This window comes from Grampus griseus (assembly GCF_964374135.1).
Source record: "Grampus griseus genome assembly, chromosome: 1".
In the NCBI taxonomy this organism is placed as follows: domain Eukaryota; kingdom Metazoa; phylum Chordata; class Mammalia; order Artiodactyla; family Delphinidae; genus Grampus; species Grampus griseus.
The window spans coordinates 42,346,420-42,363,999 of record NC_139017.1 but is presented as its reverse complement, the minus strand read 5'-3'; the positions used below and the strand labels follow the sequence as shown (position 1 = coordinate 42,363,999).

Here is a 17,580-nt window from a genome sequence, read left to right as displayed (position 1 = left end):
CTCACACCTCTCAGAATGGCTATCATCAAATATACAGGAATATACAGTGGAGAAATATACAGTGAAAGAAGTTACAAATAAAAAATGTTGGAAAGGATGTGGAGAAAAGGGAACCCTCAGAAACTGTTGGTGGGAATATAAATTCGTGCACTCACTATAGAAAACAGTATGGAGGTCTCCAAAAAACTGAAAATAGAACTACCATATGATCCAGCAATTCCACTCCTGGGTATATATACAGAAAAGACAAACCCACTAATTCGAAACAGTTATACACGCACCCCAATGTTCATTGCAGCACTATTTACAATAGGCAAGACATGGAAGCAGCCCAAGTGCCCATCAGCAGATGACTGGATTAAGAATATGTGATATAGATATATATCACATATTCTATATATAAAATGGAATATTACTCAGACATAAAAAAATGAATTCTTCCTTTTGCAGCAAAGTGGATGGACCTAGAGAATATTATGTTTAGTGAAATGAGACAGAGAAAGACAAACACTATATGATATCATTTATATGTGGAATCTAAAAAATAATACAAATGAAAGTATATACAAAACAGAAATCAACTCACAGATATAGAAAATAAATTTGTGGTAACCAAAAGGAAGAGGGAAGAGGGGAGGACAAATTAGGGTCATGGGATTAACAGATACAAACTACTATATATAAAATAGATAAGCAACAAGGTTATGCTGTATAACACAGGGAATTATATCCATTATCTTGTAATAACCTATAATGGAATAGAATCTGCAAAAATACTGAATTACTATGTTGTATACTTCAAACTAACATAATACTGTAAATCTATGCTTCCAAAAAAAGAAGTCCTGATAAATTTTGTCTAGAATTGTCCTTGACATTTTCACCATTAGAAAGAAAAATTAGGGGGACTTCCCTGGTGGTGTGGTGGATAAGATTCCATGTTCCCAATGCAGGGGGTCTGGGTTCGATCCCTGATTAGGGAACTAGATACCACATGCATGATGCAACTAAGAGTTCACATGCCACAACTAAGGAGCCAGCCTGCCACAACTAAGACTGGGCTCAACCAAATAAATAAATAAATATTTTTTTGAAAAAAGAAAGAAAGAAAGAAAAATTAGGGTCAATCCTTCTAAATTTCTATTTGAATATTCAAATTTGTACTTCAATAAAGGGTACTGCTTTTGAACCCCAGAATATTGCCAGAAATCCATTTTTACTTTATATTTCAAGAGATAATGAAGGGTTTCCATGACCAATTTAGTTGGACACATCTGCACTGCTTTCTTAAGCAGAACAATCTTCTTAACCTGTTAGAGGAGTTCCTGTCTATCTGGTCCTATCAACGGCTACGAGCCTCAGAAATCAAATCTTCAGACTTTCTATTTGACCCTGTAGGTATGGAAGCATGGTTCCTGGACTTAAGGATGGAACTGAAGTTCAAACAAAACACAAAGGATCTATGTTACCATCTGGGTAAAAGGAGGAGACTAGATGTAGCATTTGGATCACTTGGGAAAGACTGGAGGAGTACCCACTGGGTTAGTCTTTCATGGTTGCCCTGGGCCATACAGCCTCCCTAGGAGACATTTGAGACAGTTGGGGTGTGTTGATATTGAGCCAAGCGAAGGGGAGGGTCTACAGACATTTGTGTGGAAGGAAGCCAGGGTTGCTAAACTCAATGCATGGGACAATTCTGTACTGTGATAAATTGTCTCACCCAAATGCTAATAGCACCACTGTTGCAAAGCAGATGATCCTCTCCCTGTGTCTCCTCATCCACATTTAGCTCAATCACCTCTGCTCTCCAGTTCCCAAAATACCCACTGTTTTCAGCATAAAAGTATATGTAACCCATAGGTTTTTGTGCTCCAGGTGAAGAAGGTACTACCTCAAACAATACACGTGGTAGCTTAGCTAACTAGTGTGCAATGATTGGCACTGTCTGCAAAGCTAGATTAAAACCAAGGGAGAGGAAGTTCCCTGGTGGCACAGCAGTTGAGAATCCGCCTGCCAACACAGGGGACACAGGTTTGAGCTCTGGTCCGGGAAGATCCCTCATGCCGCGGAGCAACTAAACCTGTGCGCCACAACTACTGAGCCTGCAAGCCACAACTACTGAAGCCCGCGCTCCTAGAGACCATGCTCCACAACAAGAGAAGCCACCGCAGTGAGAAGCCCACGTGCAGCAACCAAGAGTAGCCCCCACTCGCCACAGCTAGAGAAAGCCCGTGCAGCGCAACGAAGACCCAATGCAGCCAAAAATAAAATAAATATAATAAACAAATTCATTAAAAAAAAAAGACAGCAGGCTTTGTTCTGATGGCCGTTAAAAAAAAAAAGGGAGACCCTAAATTCTAAAAAATATTGTTATTCCTCTCCCCCATGTAATTTGAATGACACAGCCATAACATAAGAAAGTTCTGATTTTTCATCTGATGACTACTTTGATTTTTTTATAAATATCAAATACTTCTACATTTATTCTCATTTCTTTTGCCTATCTATTGCTACTTGTTGGATGAAAATTTCAAAGAACTCTTCATTCTGAATTTAGTTATGAAATAGGGTGTTGATGGTTCAAAGTGATGGGAAAGCAAGCTACTTGCTGCGTCCTGGGTCTCTTGCTGAATTCCAGTTCTGACTCCATCACTTACTAGCTAGATGCCTTTGGGTAAGGTACTTAATATCCATTTGTCTGTAAAATGGGAATAATGGAATGTGGCTAACGGTTGGTAAGGATTAAATGAAAACGTATGTGGCTGGTATATAATAAGTGCTCAGTATATTTTAGCTATTAATGGTGTTATCATTCTATCTTCTTCTACTCCTGCCATTCTTCAATGTTCATTCAAACGCCTTTGAATGCCTACAGTGTGCTAGACCGTGTGCTAGATCCTGAGGAAATAAAGATAGAATATAACTCTGGGGCTTCCCTGGAGGTCCAGAGGTCAAGAGTCTGTGCTTCAAATTCAGGGGGCGCGGTTTCGATCCCTGGTGGGAGGAACTAGGGTCCCACGTGCTGCGCAGCGCAGCCAAAAATTTTTTTAAAAAAGAAAGAAGATAGTGTCACGTTACTTAAGAGAAAAAAGCCTACATAGGCTATAGTGGGGAGGGGGCAAAAATGTTCAATTCTGAAGGCTGGGAAATGTCTATGGAATTTCTTTAAAAACAATATTGTCACTGACTTTCTTAGAGTATTTTCACCTAATTCAAAAGCAACAGCTCTCATCCAGATGTGCAATGCATAGTACATAAAATAAGGTTTTAGGAAATGTTGGCAGTACTTCTGGAAAGACCATATTGTCTGATAATTCTTTTCTGAACCATTAATGATAAGATACATCCCAATAAGAAAAAAAGTTGGCCAAAAGCAGTGGTAAGATACCACTGATTGTTTCGATGCAGTCTGATTTTAGAAATGTTAAAGTATGAAAAAAGAATGTGGAATCAATTGAAATATAGTACAGTAGTGTTATATTTCGAGACCCCCAGTGGCTGCCTGAAATCACAGATAGTACTGAACCTTATATATATACTATGCTTTTTCCTACACATGTGCATACATACTTATGATAAAGTTTATAAATTAGGCACAGTAAGAAATTAACAATAAAACAGAACAATTATAATACTGTATTAAAAGTTATGTGAATGTGGTGTCTCTCCCTTTCTCAGAATATCTTTTTTTTTTTTTAGAAAGAAAGGCATTCCTTATTTTAATTAATTTATTTATTTATTTTTGGCTGTGTTGGGTCTTCGTTGCTGCGCATGGGCTTTCTCTAGTAGCGGAGAGCGGGGGCTACTCTTCGTTGCGGTGCACGGGCTTCTCATTGTGGTGCCTTCTCTTGTCGCAGAGCACGGGCTCTAGGCGCGGGGGTTTCACTAGTTGTGGCACACGGGCTCAGTAGTTGTGGCTCGCGGTCTCTAGGGCGCAGGCTCGGTAGTTGTGCACGGGCTTAGTTGCTCCGCGGCATGTGGGATCTTCCCGCACCAGGGATCGAACCGTCTTCCCTGTATTGACAGGCAGATTCTTAACCACTGCGCCACCATGGAAGTCCCCAGAATATCTTACTGTACAAATTTAATGCCTTTCCATTTTAACTAAGCATTTCTCATGCACTGTGGCTGTAACTTTTGCAGTTCAAGGTGCAACAGCAAAACTGGCACTCGTTTTTCTCTCTCCACCATTTCAGATAGATTTGCTCTTACCGTAGATCTTAACAACCTCAGCATATGATTTTTTTCTTTCCTCACTAGGAGCTTTCACCTTTTCGCTTAAAGGAAGTGCTTTACAGTTTTTCTTTGGCATATCCTGATTGCCAGCATCACTACTCTTGCGCTTTGGGGCCATTAAGTAAACTAAGGGACACTTGTATACAAGCACTGTGACACCTTGACAGTCAATCTGACATATCTGATGAGATGGCTACTAAGTGACTAATGGTTAGGATACACTGGACAAAGGGATGATTCTCATCCCTGGGCAGGATGGAGCAGGACAGTGAGAGATTTCATCATGCTACTCAGAATGGCAGCAAGGCAGCAATTTAAAACATGAGGTGTTTTTTTGTTTGTTTTTTGGGGGCTTTTTTTTGCGGTACGCGGACCTCTCACTGTTGTGGCCTCTCCCGTTGCGGAGCACAGGCTCCGGACGCGCAGGCTCAGCGGCCATGGCTCACGGGCCCAGCCGCTCCGCGGCATGTGGGATCTTCCCGGACCGGGGCACGAACCCGTGTCCCCTGCATCGGAAGGCGGACTCTCAACCACTGCGCCACCAGGGAAGCCCTGAATTTTATTTTTTATACAGCAGGTTCTTATTAGTTATCTTTTTTATACATATTAGTGTATATATGTCAATCCCAATCTCCTAATTCATCCCACCACCACCCCCCAAAACTTCCGAATTGCTTGTTTCTGAATTTCCCATTTAAGATTTTTGGACCACGGTTGGCTTTGGGTACCTGAAACCTCAGAAAGTGAAATCAAGGATAAGGAGAGACTGCTGTACTGTATATGTAGATGTGGGCGTGTGTATTTGGGAACTAGTTCAGGCTCTTAGCATTGAATACCTAGTAAACTGATGTCTTCCGGTCTCTTTGTCTACTTCCCGTTACAAATCTATCCTGTACAATACCCTTTCCACTTTCTCATTTATCCACTCAAAAATTGAATGTTTCCTCTCTTCTTATGAAACCAAATTCAAATCTGTTGACATGGCACTTTTAACCTTGTTTTTCACAATCTCCTACCTCTGGACTCTCAACCCTCTATACTCTGCACCCCCTTACCGCTCAACCCCTACCCCTCTGTTTTAACCTACCCAAATCCTGTCCAAAGATTTTTATCCCTTTTTTGGAATGTCTATTGTCTTTATCAATTCTATTAATTATCTACTGCCATTTATTGTCCATTGATTTCTCAACTGTTTATCTCCCAACTGAAGTACAATTTAAGAAATTCTTTATATGAGACTGCATTTATGACAGTCCTGAACTCATACAACCAAACTCATGTATTAATGTGCTCTTGTGTCAATAGTTTCAGATGATTATATAATTGTAAAATATTCAATAATCCTTGTTAGTAACTATGCTTACAAATTAAAGAAAAAAAATAACAAGTACCAAAAGGAGCAGGTTAACCTGTAACTACATAATTTGTAAGTTTAATGCTTATAATAAAAACATTTCCTATCCATTTAATATTTGTTAATGAGCCTTTGTATTGTTACCCTTTCAATTTCAATGGCAATTTTTACCCACATTTGTTTTCTTCCACACCACTGTCCTGTAACCTGGTCACCCTGCACTCTAGGAACACATGTTAAGCTGAAATTTCCCTTTCAGTGACTGAAGTCCTACTCTCTTCTACATAACCCAGCTTAGCACAGAAGGGGAGGCCATATGCACAGAACAATGAACTAGATATTAAAATTAGTTTATTTTTCTACTTAACTTTTAATAAATGAGAAGAAACACAGTAGTCTGTCTCATAAAGAACATTTATAATACATAACAATCCATAAAGCCTCATGGTGAGGTAGGAACAGCTTTGGAAACAACGCACAGTCAGAAAACATACAAAAGTTAGGTAAAATGTTGCAGCACTAAAGACATTTTATCTGCATCTGCATTTCATGAGATGATAATTGCATTTAACTGTGCCACATCTGGCCCAAAGGACACCCTATGGCAGACACAGAACAACACAACATGTAAGTTTCATAAAGAATCACAGAATACACTGATACACTTCATTGTGCTGTTTCAAGGCAGAACCATAACATGGCAATTTTTTGTGTCTTTTTATATATAACCACATATTAATTGTATGTTACATTCCCTTCAGCATCTTTTTGCCAAAGACACTAAACCATAAAGTTTTTGGTTTAAAAGTTTAACTTGAATGACATACAAAAAGCTCTTGTGCCAGTGAAAATGACTGCTAAGTATTCCAGAGCTTGTTAGTAAAACTAAATAGCATTGTCACATAATATTGGTAGAGCTACATCAAAATAGTGCTGTTACAATTCCCATTTCAGATGGTCAAACACTGTATGACAGTTTCAATTTAAAAAACGAGAAACCCTCCACCTTCCCAAGAGTTTTAACACTGTTTTATGACTTAAATGAAACTCTATTAAAATAAATATTTCTATATGGTAGGATTCTTCTCCTTATTTGCGTATGTATGAACATCTTAGGACAGCAGGTAAATGACATTTCATCAAATGGTATCTGCTTAAAAACAGTAAAAAGCTTCAACTCAATACCAGTTAGCCTACTAAATACTTCACATTAGATTCCATAGGACTTTTCCCTCAAAACTTTCAAAAATTCAAAATTAACTGAGGATGTTACCAAGATACAAACATATTAACATAGTCTTCTACCTGTTGTGATTTTCCAAGGTGCTCTTGATGGAAATCTTTCCCGTTCAAATTACACACCTTAGTTATTCAAATAGATTGTTTTCTAAAATGTTAAAATACATACAGCAAAGTGTTTGTGAGTTTTTGACTATTCTTTTAGGTTCTAGTCCATACTTTTATAGTGCAGATGCTCTTCAAAAAGAAACCTTATTAAAAAATCATATAAACTAAAATGTGACAATGGAGAATTAAATCTCTCTCATCACTAAGGCGGCATTTGGCTTGGAAATAATGTCTGGGTTGATTTTAATTCAGGCACATGTAGCACCTCCTTCTTACTAAATTGAGACAACAGACACATTTCTAAACACATATTCTAAATACACTGATCTTGCTCAAATATAAAAGAGCCAGCAGGCGAGATGCACCTCCTAAAACTGATGCAGTGTTATAAAACAGCATTTAAATATTGGGTTTAAGTCGCCTAATGATTCATGGTATTTCCCTCATTTTCTTGCAGGAAGGAATAAGCTATTTTGGAAAAGACACTTAAATCCCACAATATTTAAATATAAAAGCATTTTTAAAAAAGATAATGCTAATATAGCTAAAAATGGGTTAGAAAGTGCATTGTAAAGAAATAAATAATTCTCTGCTAAAACTCAAAAGGTGAGTCAGTGCCCACTGATTTTGCTATTATGACAAAAGTCCTTTGAAAAAAGAGAATCCTATGGTACCACTTTGTTACATATGAGCTACTTAAAATTATCAAAAGTGAAATAACTGAAATCTAAAGGCTGTTACTTTCAAAGCACTTATGAGGAAAAAAAAGCCCTTGTCCCATGCTTACACACCATTTAAAAAAATCCTCTTTCGGTCGATGTCTTATGCATTACACAACCTTTAAGAAATAGACCCAACAGAGCACTGTAAAGAAAACCTCATTGAATGTAATATATTTCACCAGTTATCCTTTTGTATCATTACTGACATGTTTCTATAACATAAACTGTTTTGAGATCTTCAAAAAATGGTTTTGTAAAGTGTTAAATCAGGAATGTACTTGATACAATTCGAAGTTTTCTCTTGTTCACCCATGAGATTCCCCAATTTCATGTTTAAAAAAAATGTTTGCAAAATTCAAAGTAACTACCAGTTTAGGAATTGAAATACACAATATCAGAGAAAAGTATTAAATGATAAAGATGTATTGCAAATTGGCAGGTTATGGTTTTGGCCCATTATAGCAAATGTGAACTTACAAACTGTGTTCCTAAAATTACCTCATTCTCACTGGAAAAATCGGGTGTTCTTAAATAGGCCCATTGCCAGCAATAGGCTTACACTAGGGAAAAAACACACCATCTACCACAAAAGATCATCCCTTTAAAAAGTTAACTGTCAAATGCCACCATTTTCATCTTAAGACCCATTAGATAATGAATTATTTCAAATCCCAAAAGGTAGCCATCCCCAAAGTAGTCAGCTATAAAAGTTACTAAAGTAGTCAGGATACCTCGTTTCTAGAAAAATAGAGCTATACATGATAACTGATATTAATATCCATCCTTTTGAGGACAAAAATCTAGTTTCTTCACAAAGCATAACCCCTCCCTATCAAGAAAAATATAACTTAAATACCCTTAAATAATATTTGTGTATGGATTTGGAATCCATACCAACAATGAAATAGCTAAGAACAATTTCCTGTGTAGATATTATGGCATCTTGCAAGATAAGCTACTATTGGAAGATCTGAGCAATGTCAAGACAGAATGACTTATAGAATCTCAATTATTAATTGTGCCGTAACTAAGTTTGCTTTTTGAGAATTTAATATCCAAACTGCATTAACCTTCAGATTCCTTTTTTCTCCCAAGTCAATGGCTCTTGGCAGAGCACAGGCATTGCTGGTTGGGCTCAGACAGCTCTGTTGAATCCATTCATGATTGGTCACTGTGAAAGGACTAACTCTGAAGTTATTTTTAAAACCCACAATTTAAAAGATGAGATTAATAAGCTTTCATTTAACATGTAGTTATTAGATTAAATTTAATGTCCTTAAAAATATTTACTGTATATATTTTATGAGTAAACTTTCAACTCAATGTTCCCAATGCCAATCTTTCAAAGAAAGTAATGCTGGTGAACATGTCCATGTTTTAGACCATGTTTTTTTTTTTTTTTTAAAAAAAAGGTTAAAATTCTCAGAATAATTTAGAAATGTAGTCTGAATATTAACATACAAGAATCTAAATATTTAATTTGGTAAACTTTCTTCCCTGCTCTTACTCCCCATATGCCCTATTATATGTACACTACAGTTCAATTTGTTAATTATTTCACTATTTGTTAGAATAATACTCAGCAATATAAGATACAGAATAGTAACTGATCTTCAGTATCATAAATACCCCCATGTGAAGAAAAAAAGGAACTTTTCCTAATAATTTTCATGAGTCATTCTTAAAATGTTGCCATTATGCTATGCAATGATCTCAAAGGGCAAGTAAATATTACATAAAATGTCAAAAGAAACAAACCTGTTGATGAATTTTTAAAGTTCCAGCATTTATAATTCTAATAAACAAAATATAACACTGGGGGAAAAGAAAAGCAGAGAAATTCCAGTAACAATTTTAATTTATTTATCCCCCTAATTAATTTTTTACCATGGAAAAACTGGAAATCAAATGTCATTATGTTATATAAGGTTTATACTTACTTTAAACAAAAATGTAACATAGTGTTAAAACTGGCTTTCCAAAACTGTTACAGCATAGCTGTACTCTGCACTAATAATCACAAAGTTGTAATATAGAACTCTGTTAAGCAGTCCCATTATGTTCTTACAAAAATAGAATTAAACTGTGTGACCAGACAAGGACTTCAATTACACTACTTGGCAAACACAGAATTTCAATGGAGTCTTTTTCCTCTTGCAGTTTAAAGCAAAAGTCAAATATCACATCTTTTCCAAGACTCACAAAGATGATTCAGGTTGTTTGTTTGGCATTTTTTTAATCTCTATCACAACAGCAGGGATGTTTTCAACTTTAGTCCTCCTGGGCTGCTTCTCTAGATTGTCACTAAGTTCTAAACAAGAAATGCTAACTGCTGGGGCCTTTTCTGCATCCTTTCCAGATTGGGCTTGTGGCCGTGTCCCACAACATTGCTTCAAAGCACACTGAGTTCTGCAGGCAAGTTCACATGGGACTACACTTGACTTAGAGCCTACACTAGCAAATTCAGGCTGAATGGTAGTAGCATGAATTCCGTGATTATGGAAAACGTCTTTAATGATCTTAGCCACCTGCATGTATGATGTCGGGTCTTCACATTTTATGTGAGCAGTGGCAATGATTCTGCTTCCAGCAAGTTGCCAAACATGTAATTCATGAACTTCCTCAACTCCTTCAACATCTCGAAGTTCTTTTATCAAATTTTTGATATCAATTTGTTTAGGAACAGTTTGGAGAAGAATAAGAGCAGACTCCTTAAGTAATGGATAAGTTGTGTAAAGAAGTATACAAACCATTACAATACAAAGAGTTGGATCTAAATATAGCACCCAGCAAGGACCAGCCTCATAAACTGTTGCATGAGTACTATTAATTAATTCTACAAATGCTTTGCAGGGGTCAGGGGTACATGGGTTCACACACATCTCCCCTTCAGGACAACCTTCCCAAGAAAAGTAAAAGACTAAGGCATTTACTACTACAATCACTGAACCCAAAGCATCTCCAAAGACATGCAGAAAAACTCCACGCATGTTAAGCTGTCCAGCCTTATCATCATCATCTTCCAATTCCACCTGGTCAGGTTCTCTGATAAGATTCCCATTCACTTGTACTTCCATTGCATCATTTCTGGACTTTTCTGGATCTACAAAGAAATAAAAATTCTGTATCAAACACATCTAAAGTGTTTATATAAACATTCTTGCCTAATTCCATTTAAGTGACAGAAGTGAAAATTTTTCATAAAACATAATAAGAAATGTGCTCAGAGTGATTTAATATAAATTGACATACTGGGAACAAGCCAGGACATAATGGCCAGGGCTAAATTAAGTCATTAAGATGATATTGCTTCCCCATACTCCTAACCACCCTCCTACCTTCCCACCTCCAAATAAAGTTCACCTTTTCTGTGGGGGTGGGGTCCTGTGAACATTCTCCTATACTTGTTGGCATACACCAAAAAGAAAACAAAATTGAACGCTATCACCCAAAATTAAACGCAACTATGGATAAATCTAATACAAATGGCTGACCTGACGCAGAGGTCTAGTCACTTTTCGTAGTCATTAAGGTGTTAACTTTTAAACTTTTATCATTTATATAAATGATAGTCTCTTGATAGAAGAGGTTTAGAAACTGACAAATCAACAATATAAACCTATCAGCAATCACAGAGACTTCAGGAAAAGTTGGAACTAAATGATCACTATCTACCCTACTAGCTCCTAAACCAAACGTACGGATCCTTTAAAGGAATTATACACATCAGAGCAGCTTAATATTCTTTGGAATAACACCTGGCAGAGTGGGAGTGAGAGGAAATTCAATTGTTTATTAAACATTTTCAATGTACAACTTGAATTTCATTAACATGATATTCTGCATCCTGGAAAGAGGAAAACTGTCTATGTGGTATCATACAACTAGGTAAATAGATGTAAATGGAAAAAAGTGGAAGGAAATACAACAAACTGTTAACATCACTGAGCTTGGGTAGTAGGGCATTAGGTTGATTCCTTTTCCCGTCTCTTTCAACATTCATTTCCCAATTTCCTTCAAGCGCGCTTAATGTTTAGAATGAAAACTATCCATTAAAAATATAAGATGAATAAATTACCATCGCTTTTATCTTAGTACGATTATGAAAAATCCTAAAGTGAAATGTTAAACATGCCCATACACGTTCTAAGTCTAGGATTTTCAGGATTAGGTTTAGATTTTAGAAAATTAACTGAAACATACATTGCTGCTCATGATAGAAACCTTTAACGAGGGTTTTGAGCTCAGGAAAGTCAATCACTAGATAGCCCCGAATACAATATTAAGAAACTTGTCTGAAGGGCATAAGAACTACTTGGGCAGAGCAAGGTTCCTAACAGCCAACAACTGAGGACCAAGTGGGGATTCTCTCCGTTTCCCAATAGGCCCAAGAAATTAGCATTTTTTGATCCTGCTAACGCCAAAATCAGGCAGCCTCTTGAAACGACAGCCTGTAAAGACTGTTAAGTGCGGTTGCGGACCGCAGCGGGCTGACGGTCACCTCCTGACCTTTTGCCCGCTCTCACCACCACGGTGCCCATCTACACTCCCAGACGCGCTCCCCCGGCTCCTGACACCGGGCTGAAAGGGGGGCCGCGTCCTCCGGGCGAGGCGGGGTGTGAGTGCCGGAGCGGGAAGGAGTGGCCAGGTAGGCGGCGCGGCGCGGTCGGCTCGGACACCAGGGGGCGTGCTGGCCATCCTGCCCGGGGCCATCCCGGGGTCCGGGCTCCCCAGTGCCAACCACCTGCGGCGGCGACTTTCTCTGCTCACCTGTCCGGTCCAGTTTCAGCCCGTTGGAGTTGCTGCTATTGGCCACCAGGATGTTGGTCTCCTCCTGGTCGGGACCCTGCTCACCTGGGGCCCTGTTGTCGCTACCCCCGGTGCGGGTGCTCTTGCCGCGGCCCCCCTTGGGGAGGCCGTGGCTGTGCCCCCCGTGCGAGTGCCCGTGGCCGGAGTCGTTGCCGAAGCCGCTATGATGGTGGAAGAGGCAGAGCCCCAGCACGTTGACCACCAGCCCCGCCACGCCGACCCCGAGGACCACCAGCGGCTGCTGCATCTCGTGCGGCTCGAGGAAGCGCTCGATGGCCTCCAGCAGGATGGCGAAGCAGAGGCCGGTCAGGAAGATGGCGTTCACCAGAGCCCCCATCACTTCGGCCCGGATCCAGCCGAAGGTGTTCTTCTGGGTGGCGTGGGTCCGCTGGGCGAAGCGCTCGGCCACCAGCGCCACCACCAGCGCCAACACATCCGACAGCATGTGGAAGGAGTCGGAGAGCATCGCCAGCGACGAAGTCACCCGGCTCACCACCACCTCCAGGACCATGAACATGAAGGTCAGCATCAGCATGCACAGCAGCCGGCCCCGGTTCCGACCCCAGCACCCCATGGCTGCGGCTCAGGAGCCCGCCGAGCGCGGCCCGGACACTCGTGAGGCGGCGGCGGCGAGGCGCCGAGGGCCGGCGACCCGGCGACGGATGGAGAGCGGCGCGGGGCTCTCACCGCCCGAGCCGGGCCGCTCGGGAGTCTGCCGTGGGGCCTCGGCGGCCGGACAGGGGCGAGCCCGGGGTCAAGCCGCCGAGCCCCCGCGCCTGCGGACGTCCCCGGCGGGCCGGCGGCGCGCTGCTCCTCAGGCGTCCGTCCTCGGAGCTGGCGCGGAGGCCCGGCTCAGCCCCAGTAGCCCCCACACCTAGAGCGGGCGGCGGCGGCGCGGAGCTGGGGCTCCCGGAGCCCGCGGACCGAGAGCCGGAGCAGGAGCAGGCGAGCGGCGGGGGCGGGCGACCAGCAGCTCCGTGCTGCAAAGGCTCCAAGCATCTGCGGGCTCTCCACGCAGGTCTTCCCCTCGCTGGTCTCCCTCCGGAGTCGCTCGGACCGAGGAGCCAACGCCTGAAGAGCTAAAGAGGCGGCGGCCACAGCAGCTGCACTCGGCCCGGTATCGGGCGCCTTCTTCGCCCCCCCGCCTTTGCAGACGGTTTACAAAAAAACTTTGCTTTGCACTCGGAACCCCCGTTTTCACACGGACCCGAACGTGACAAGGCCTCGCCGTCCCGCCCACCAGGCCCGGCACGCTTCCCCATTGGCCAGGATCCCCTCACGACAGCTGTCGCGCCCCGCCCATCAGCGCTCACTATTGGATGGAGGCTCGGCGGGGCAGGAGGGGGCGGTGTCACGGCGCCAACAGATGGGGGGCGGGGCCTTTCCCTTCAGGAGCCGGGCGTGGGCTGGGGGCCGCGGCCGGGTGCAGCGATGGACGTCGTGGGGGAGGGAAGGGGGCGCGGGCCGCGTGCAGCAGGAGGGGGAGGGACAGGGCGGGGCAGGAGGGGTCCCCCAGGCGTGGCGGGGCTTTTGCTCTGGGGCTGCGGATTCTCGCAGCCCCCCGCCGGGCAGCAAACAGACTTTGATCCTCCGAGCCGGGTCCACGTGGGGCGGGCCGCGCGGCCGCTCTGTGACAGACGGCAGCCTGGGAGGGTCCGGGAGGGGAGCCCTTGTGTTCGGGGCCCTCGGGTGGGCGCTCCTGTCCGGAGAACCGAGATTAGGCCGACAGACTCGTAAACAAGTGCAGCACGTAACTTGTGACTCTGCTCAGCACCTAGCTGAAGAGTTAGTTCAGGGCGGTCCTGCGAGGGGCTGAACGGAATCTTTGTAAATGTTTCAATAAAGCAGATCACCCCTATCACCACCATCCCCAGGAGAGCTTGTGTGAAGTACGATATTTCTGTTACTGATTATTTAAGGACCATTTAGGGTACAGAGTTAAAGCAGGAGAAACCTGGGTTCTGGTCCTTGCTTTGCCACTAGCCAGCTGTGTGACCTTGGGCCAGTCAACCGATCTCTCTAGACCTGTTTCTTCATCTATAGGATTGGACAAGAGGAACTCTTAAGATTCCTCCTGACTTTAAAATTCTAAGGCTCTATGACTTAACATTTTATTTATAGGCTAGAAACAGCAGAACCCTGTGTCGGTTGCCATGGGGAAGGGGAGGAGCAGTAAGAATACAGAAGAATGAGCTTCTGTCCAGGTGAAGGTAAAATATAAACATATAAAAATTTAAATTACTATGAAATACTCCTAATTGTGCCAACACTAGTTTAGATTGGATACATATGTGCTGTGCTATGAGTGGAGATTAGCTAATTTGAAAGTGAAGCCTTCCTGCTTCATAAGTGGAGAGATGGCTGGACTCAGAGTGGCCTGAACTGGACTCCCAAAGGCCTCACCACAGCCCCTGAACAGCAGGAAGGACCTGGAATTGCTCTGGACTGCTGGAAGACAAAGGTAGTGCTAGCCAGTGCCTCGGGGTCTGTTAAATAAGGCTTGTTTGGGGGCATGTTTTTTCATTTAAAAAAATATTTTTATTATTTCTATAAAAGATTTCTCACTTGTGTATGGTGTGTTTCTTATCTCCCCACCCAGACTAGAGAGCCAGATCCTCATCTATTTCTGTTCTTCTGGAATAGAAAGAATGGAGGAAAATTTCTGAGACATTTATTATGGAAGAATTGCTAGGACTTGATTAACGGGATATTGGGAGAGTGAAAGCTGATGAGGAGAATTTAACAAAGATAGTTTTTAACTTGACAAGGAAAATATTGCTTTAAACAGGTGAAGAAGTTGGGAAGGGGGTGCAAGGAGCTGATTTTAAGGGGAAAATACTGGGCCTGTTTTTAAGGTGCTGAATTTGAAGTCTGGATGGTGGCAGCTCTAAGGAATGGGGAGATGGGATTGGGGACTTCCATAATCTCCTCTCCTTTGGTGTAGACAATTGATGTTTGTGTGCTCATGTATGTAAACACAGCTTCAAACCTCCTTCTAACCAGCTGCTCCTATATAGAAATTGGGGAGCCACGTTTGGGTCAAGATATCCTATGGAAATGGCCAGGAGGCAGTTGGAAGACCATTTTGCCTCCTATTGGGAGGGGCTGTGTCCCTTTATTTAAAAAAATAGATTCCTTTATGGAGTTCCCTTGTGGTCTAGTGGTTAGGATTCAGTGCTTTCACTGCTGTGGCCCGCGTTCAATTCCTGGTCAGAGGAACTGAGATCCCTCAAGCCGCTTGCGGGGTGGCCAAGGCGGGGAAAAAAAGATTCCTCCAAGTGTGAGAGCTTAATGCCCAAAGAGTAATCAATAAGGAGGTGTAGAAGGCAAAGATTCTCAGCAAACAAGGTAGCAATCCTTTCAAAAACAAAGCGGACTGAATTGGGAGATGTTTAGGCTCACATAAAAGCAGGCTCTTAGGTTCAATTCAACTCAGTAGTCACTCATGAGAACCTGCTTTGTGCAGCGTCTTTTTTTTTTTTTTCCTCTTGTAAGCCACTTCCCAGACAATGTGCTTTATACTCTCATAACCTAGAAGGGGGGAGGGGTGTCAGAGGTACATTTTCCAGGTTGGAAAAAGTCATAATCATGCATTCCAGAAAGAGTAATATCATTTATATAACAGCAAAACATTTCAGTCAAATAAACTTTTCTTCCCCCCACCCGGCATAGTGTAGTCAAAATACTTCAGTAGCTTGACTCAAATTTGTCCTTTTTCAGCTGGTTATCCTAGCATAGCGTTAACACAGCCAGAAGGGGGTTAAAATGAAGAGAAACCATACCATTATTCACCACCACCCCTGGAAGTTGTGGCCCCAGGATGAGTAAGATGGCTTGGCTGTTTCTTCCTAATTCTTGAGAACTCTCCTGACAATTTGCTTGGCTTCCAAACTGACTAAACTCAGCATACTTTAAAGATGAGAAAATAATGCTTCTTTTGGAAAAAGACTGCCAGTTTGAGTGAACGTCAAATGTTTAACACAAACTTTGCAATTTCAGAGCCCTCTAAGACCTCTCCCTGCTCTATCAACGCCAAGCTCCTCCAAATTGGAGCTTCCTAGCTCAAGGATCTAGCCTGCACGTTATCAACCCAAAGTGTAGTTTAAAAGGATTCCTGTAAAAAACAAACAAAAACTGCTAAGCACAGACACACCTCTGAATCTTGGTTTTTAAAAATCATGAGTGTATGAAGCTGTACCGTCGACAAACAGATGAAGAAAAACATGTGAAAACCAGATTACATTCTGACTTTGGTTGATGGCAAATCACTTCTAATGTTCAATCTTGAGGCAGAAATGATGAGGAAATCAGATCTGTTTGTTTTGTTTTGGAATGTATTGAATAATTATTACAAATATAAACTAAAATCTCTAGCAACAACATGAGGGCCAAGGCTTGAATTTTTAGCTGCTTCCTGAGGGAACAGGCAGTAGAAAAAAGAATAAACAAGTAACAGTGCAGTAATAAAGCCCAGAAACATCACAAAAGGGCTCGGAGGTATAAGGGAAACCATATGAAAGAAAGGGTCAGAGCACGAAACCCTACTCGGAAGCAAAGGAGAAACAGGAACAGGGTAGGGAGTAGAATGTACAGTGAGAGGCCCAGGAGAAGCACTGAGCTTTGTGTATTTGTTGGTTAAGCTAAAGAATGGCAGGTGAGAGTGAATAACAAAGGAAAACTCATTTTTCTTAGAGACTGAAAACTAGATCCAAGATCTCTGGTCATGCCTGGAAATTAAATCTAGAAATAAAGGCCCTGACACCTATACAGAAAGGCTTGTTAAAAGCATTTGTGAATTTTTTGGGTGCAGTGTTATGTAATACCAGAAATTGTGGAAGGCACAGTTAGTCAGTTTTAAGGTTTAGGCTGACTGCCCATTCTTTCTTTAGCCCTTCTACTCTAGGAGCTGGAGATTGTAATTAAAATTCAAGGTACAGAAGTTTTAAAAATATATAATTTAATTTAAAATGTGTTTCTATGACTCTGTCCATTACTTACCTATAAAGATGATGTTGACCAGTAAACTATTTTGAAAGTATTACACGCCTAATGAGTTTTAGAAAGTTCAGGGAACTGTTCCTTAAAAATTACTGACTTTGGACAAGTTACTTA

At 41.8% G+C, this 17,580-nt stretch overlaps 1 protein-coding gene across 1 annotated transcript; it reads right to left on the bottom strand.

Annotated features, from left to right (window-relative positions):
* Window positions 1-5,956: 5,956 nt before the first annotated feature.
* SLC30A1 (solute carrier family 30 member 1) lies at window positions 5,957-13,042 on the bottom strand (the record flags this gene model as incomplete). The annotated part of the gene is made up of 2 exons (XM_082668348.1): window positions 5,957-10,762; window positions 12,430-13,042. The coding sequence occupies 2 exons, from the start codon at window positions 13,040-13,042 to the stop codon at window positions 9,858-9,860; spliced, it is 1,518 nt and encodes a 505-aa protein (XP_082524474.1). The 3' UTR covers window positions 5,957-9,857.
* Between the last annotated feature and the right edge of the window lie 4,538 nt (window positions 13,043-17,580).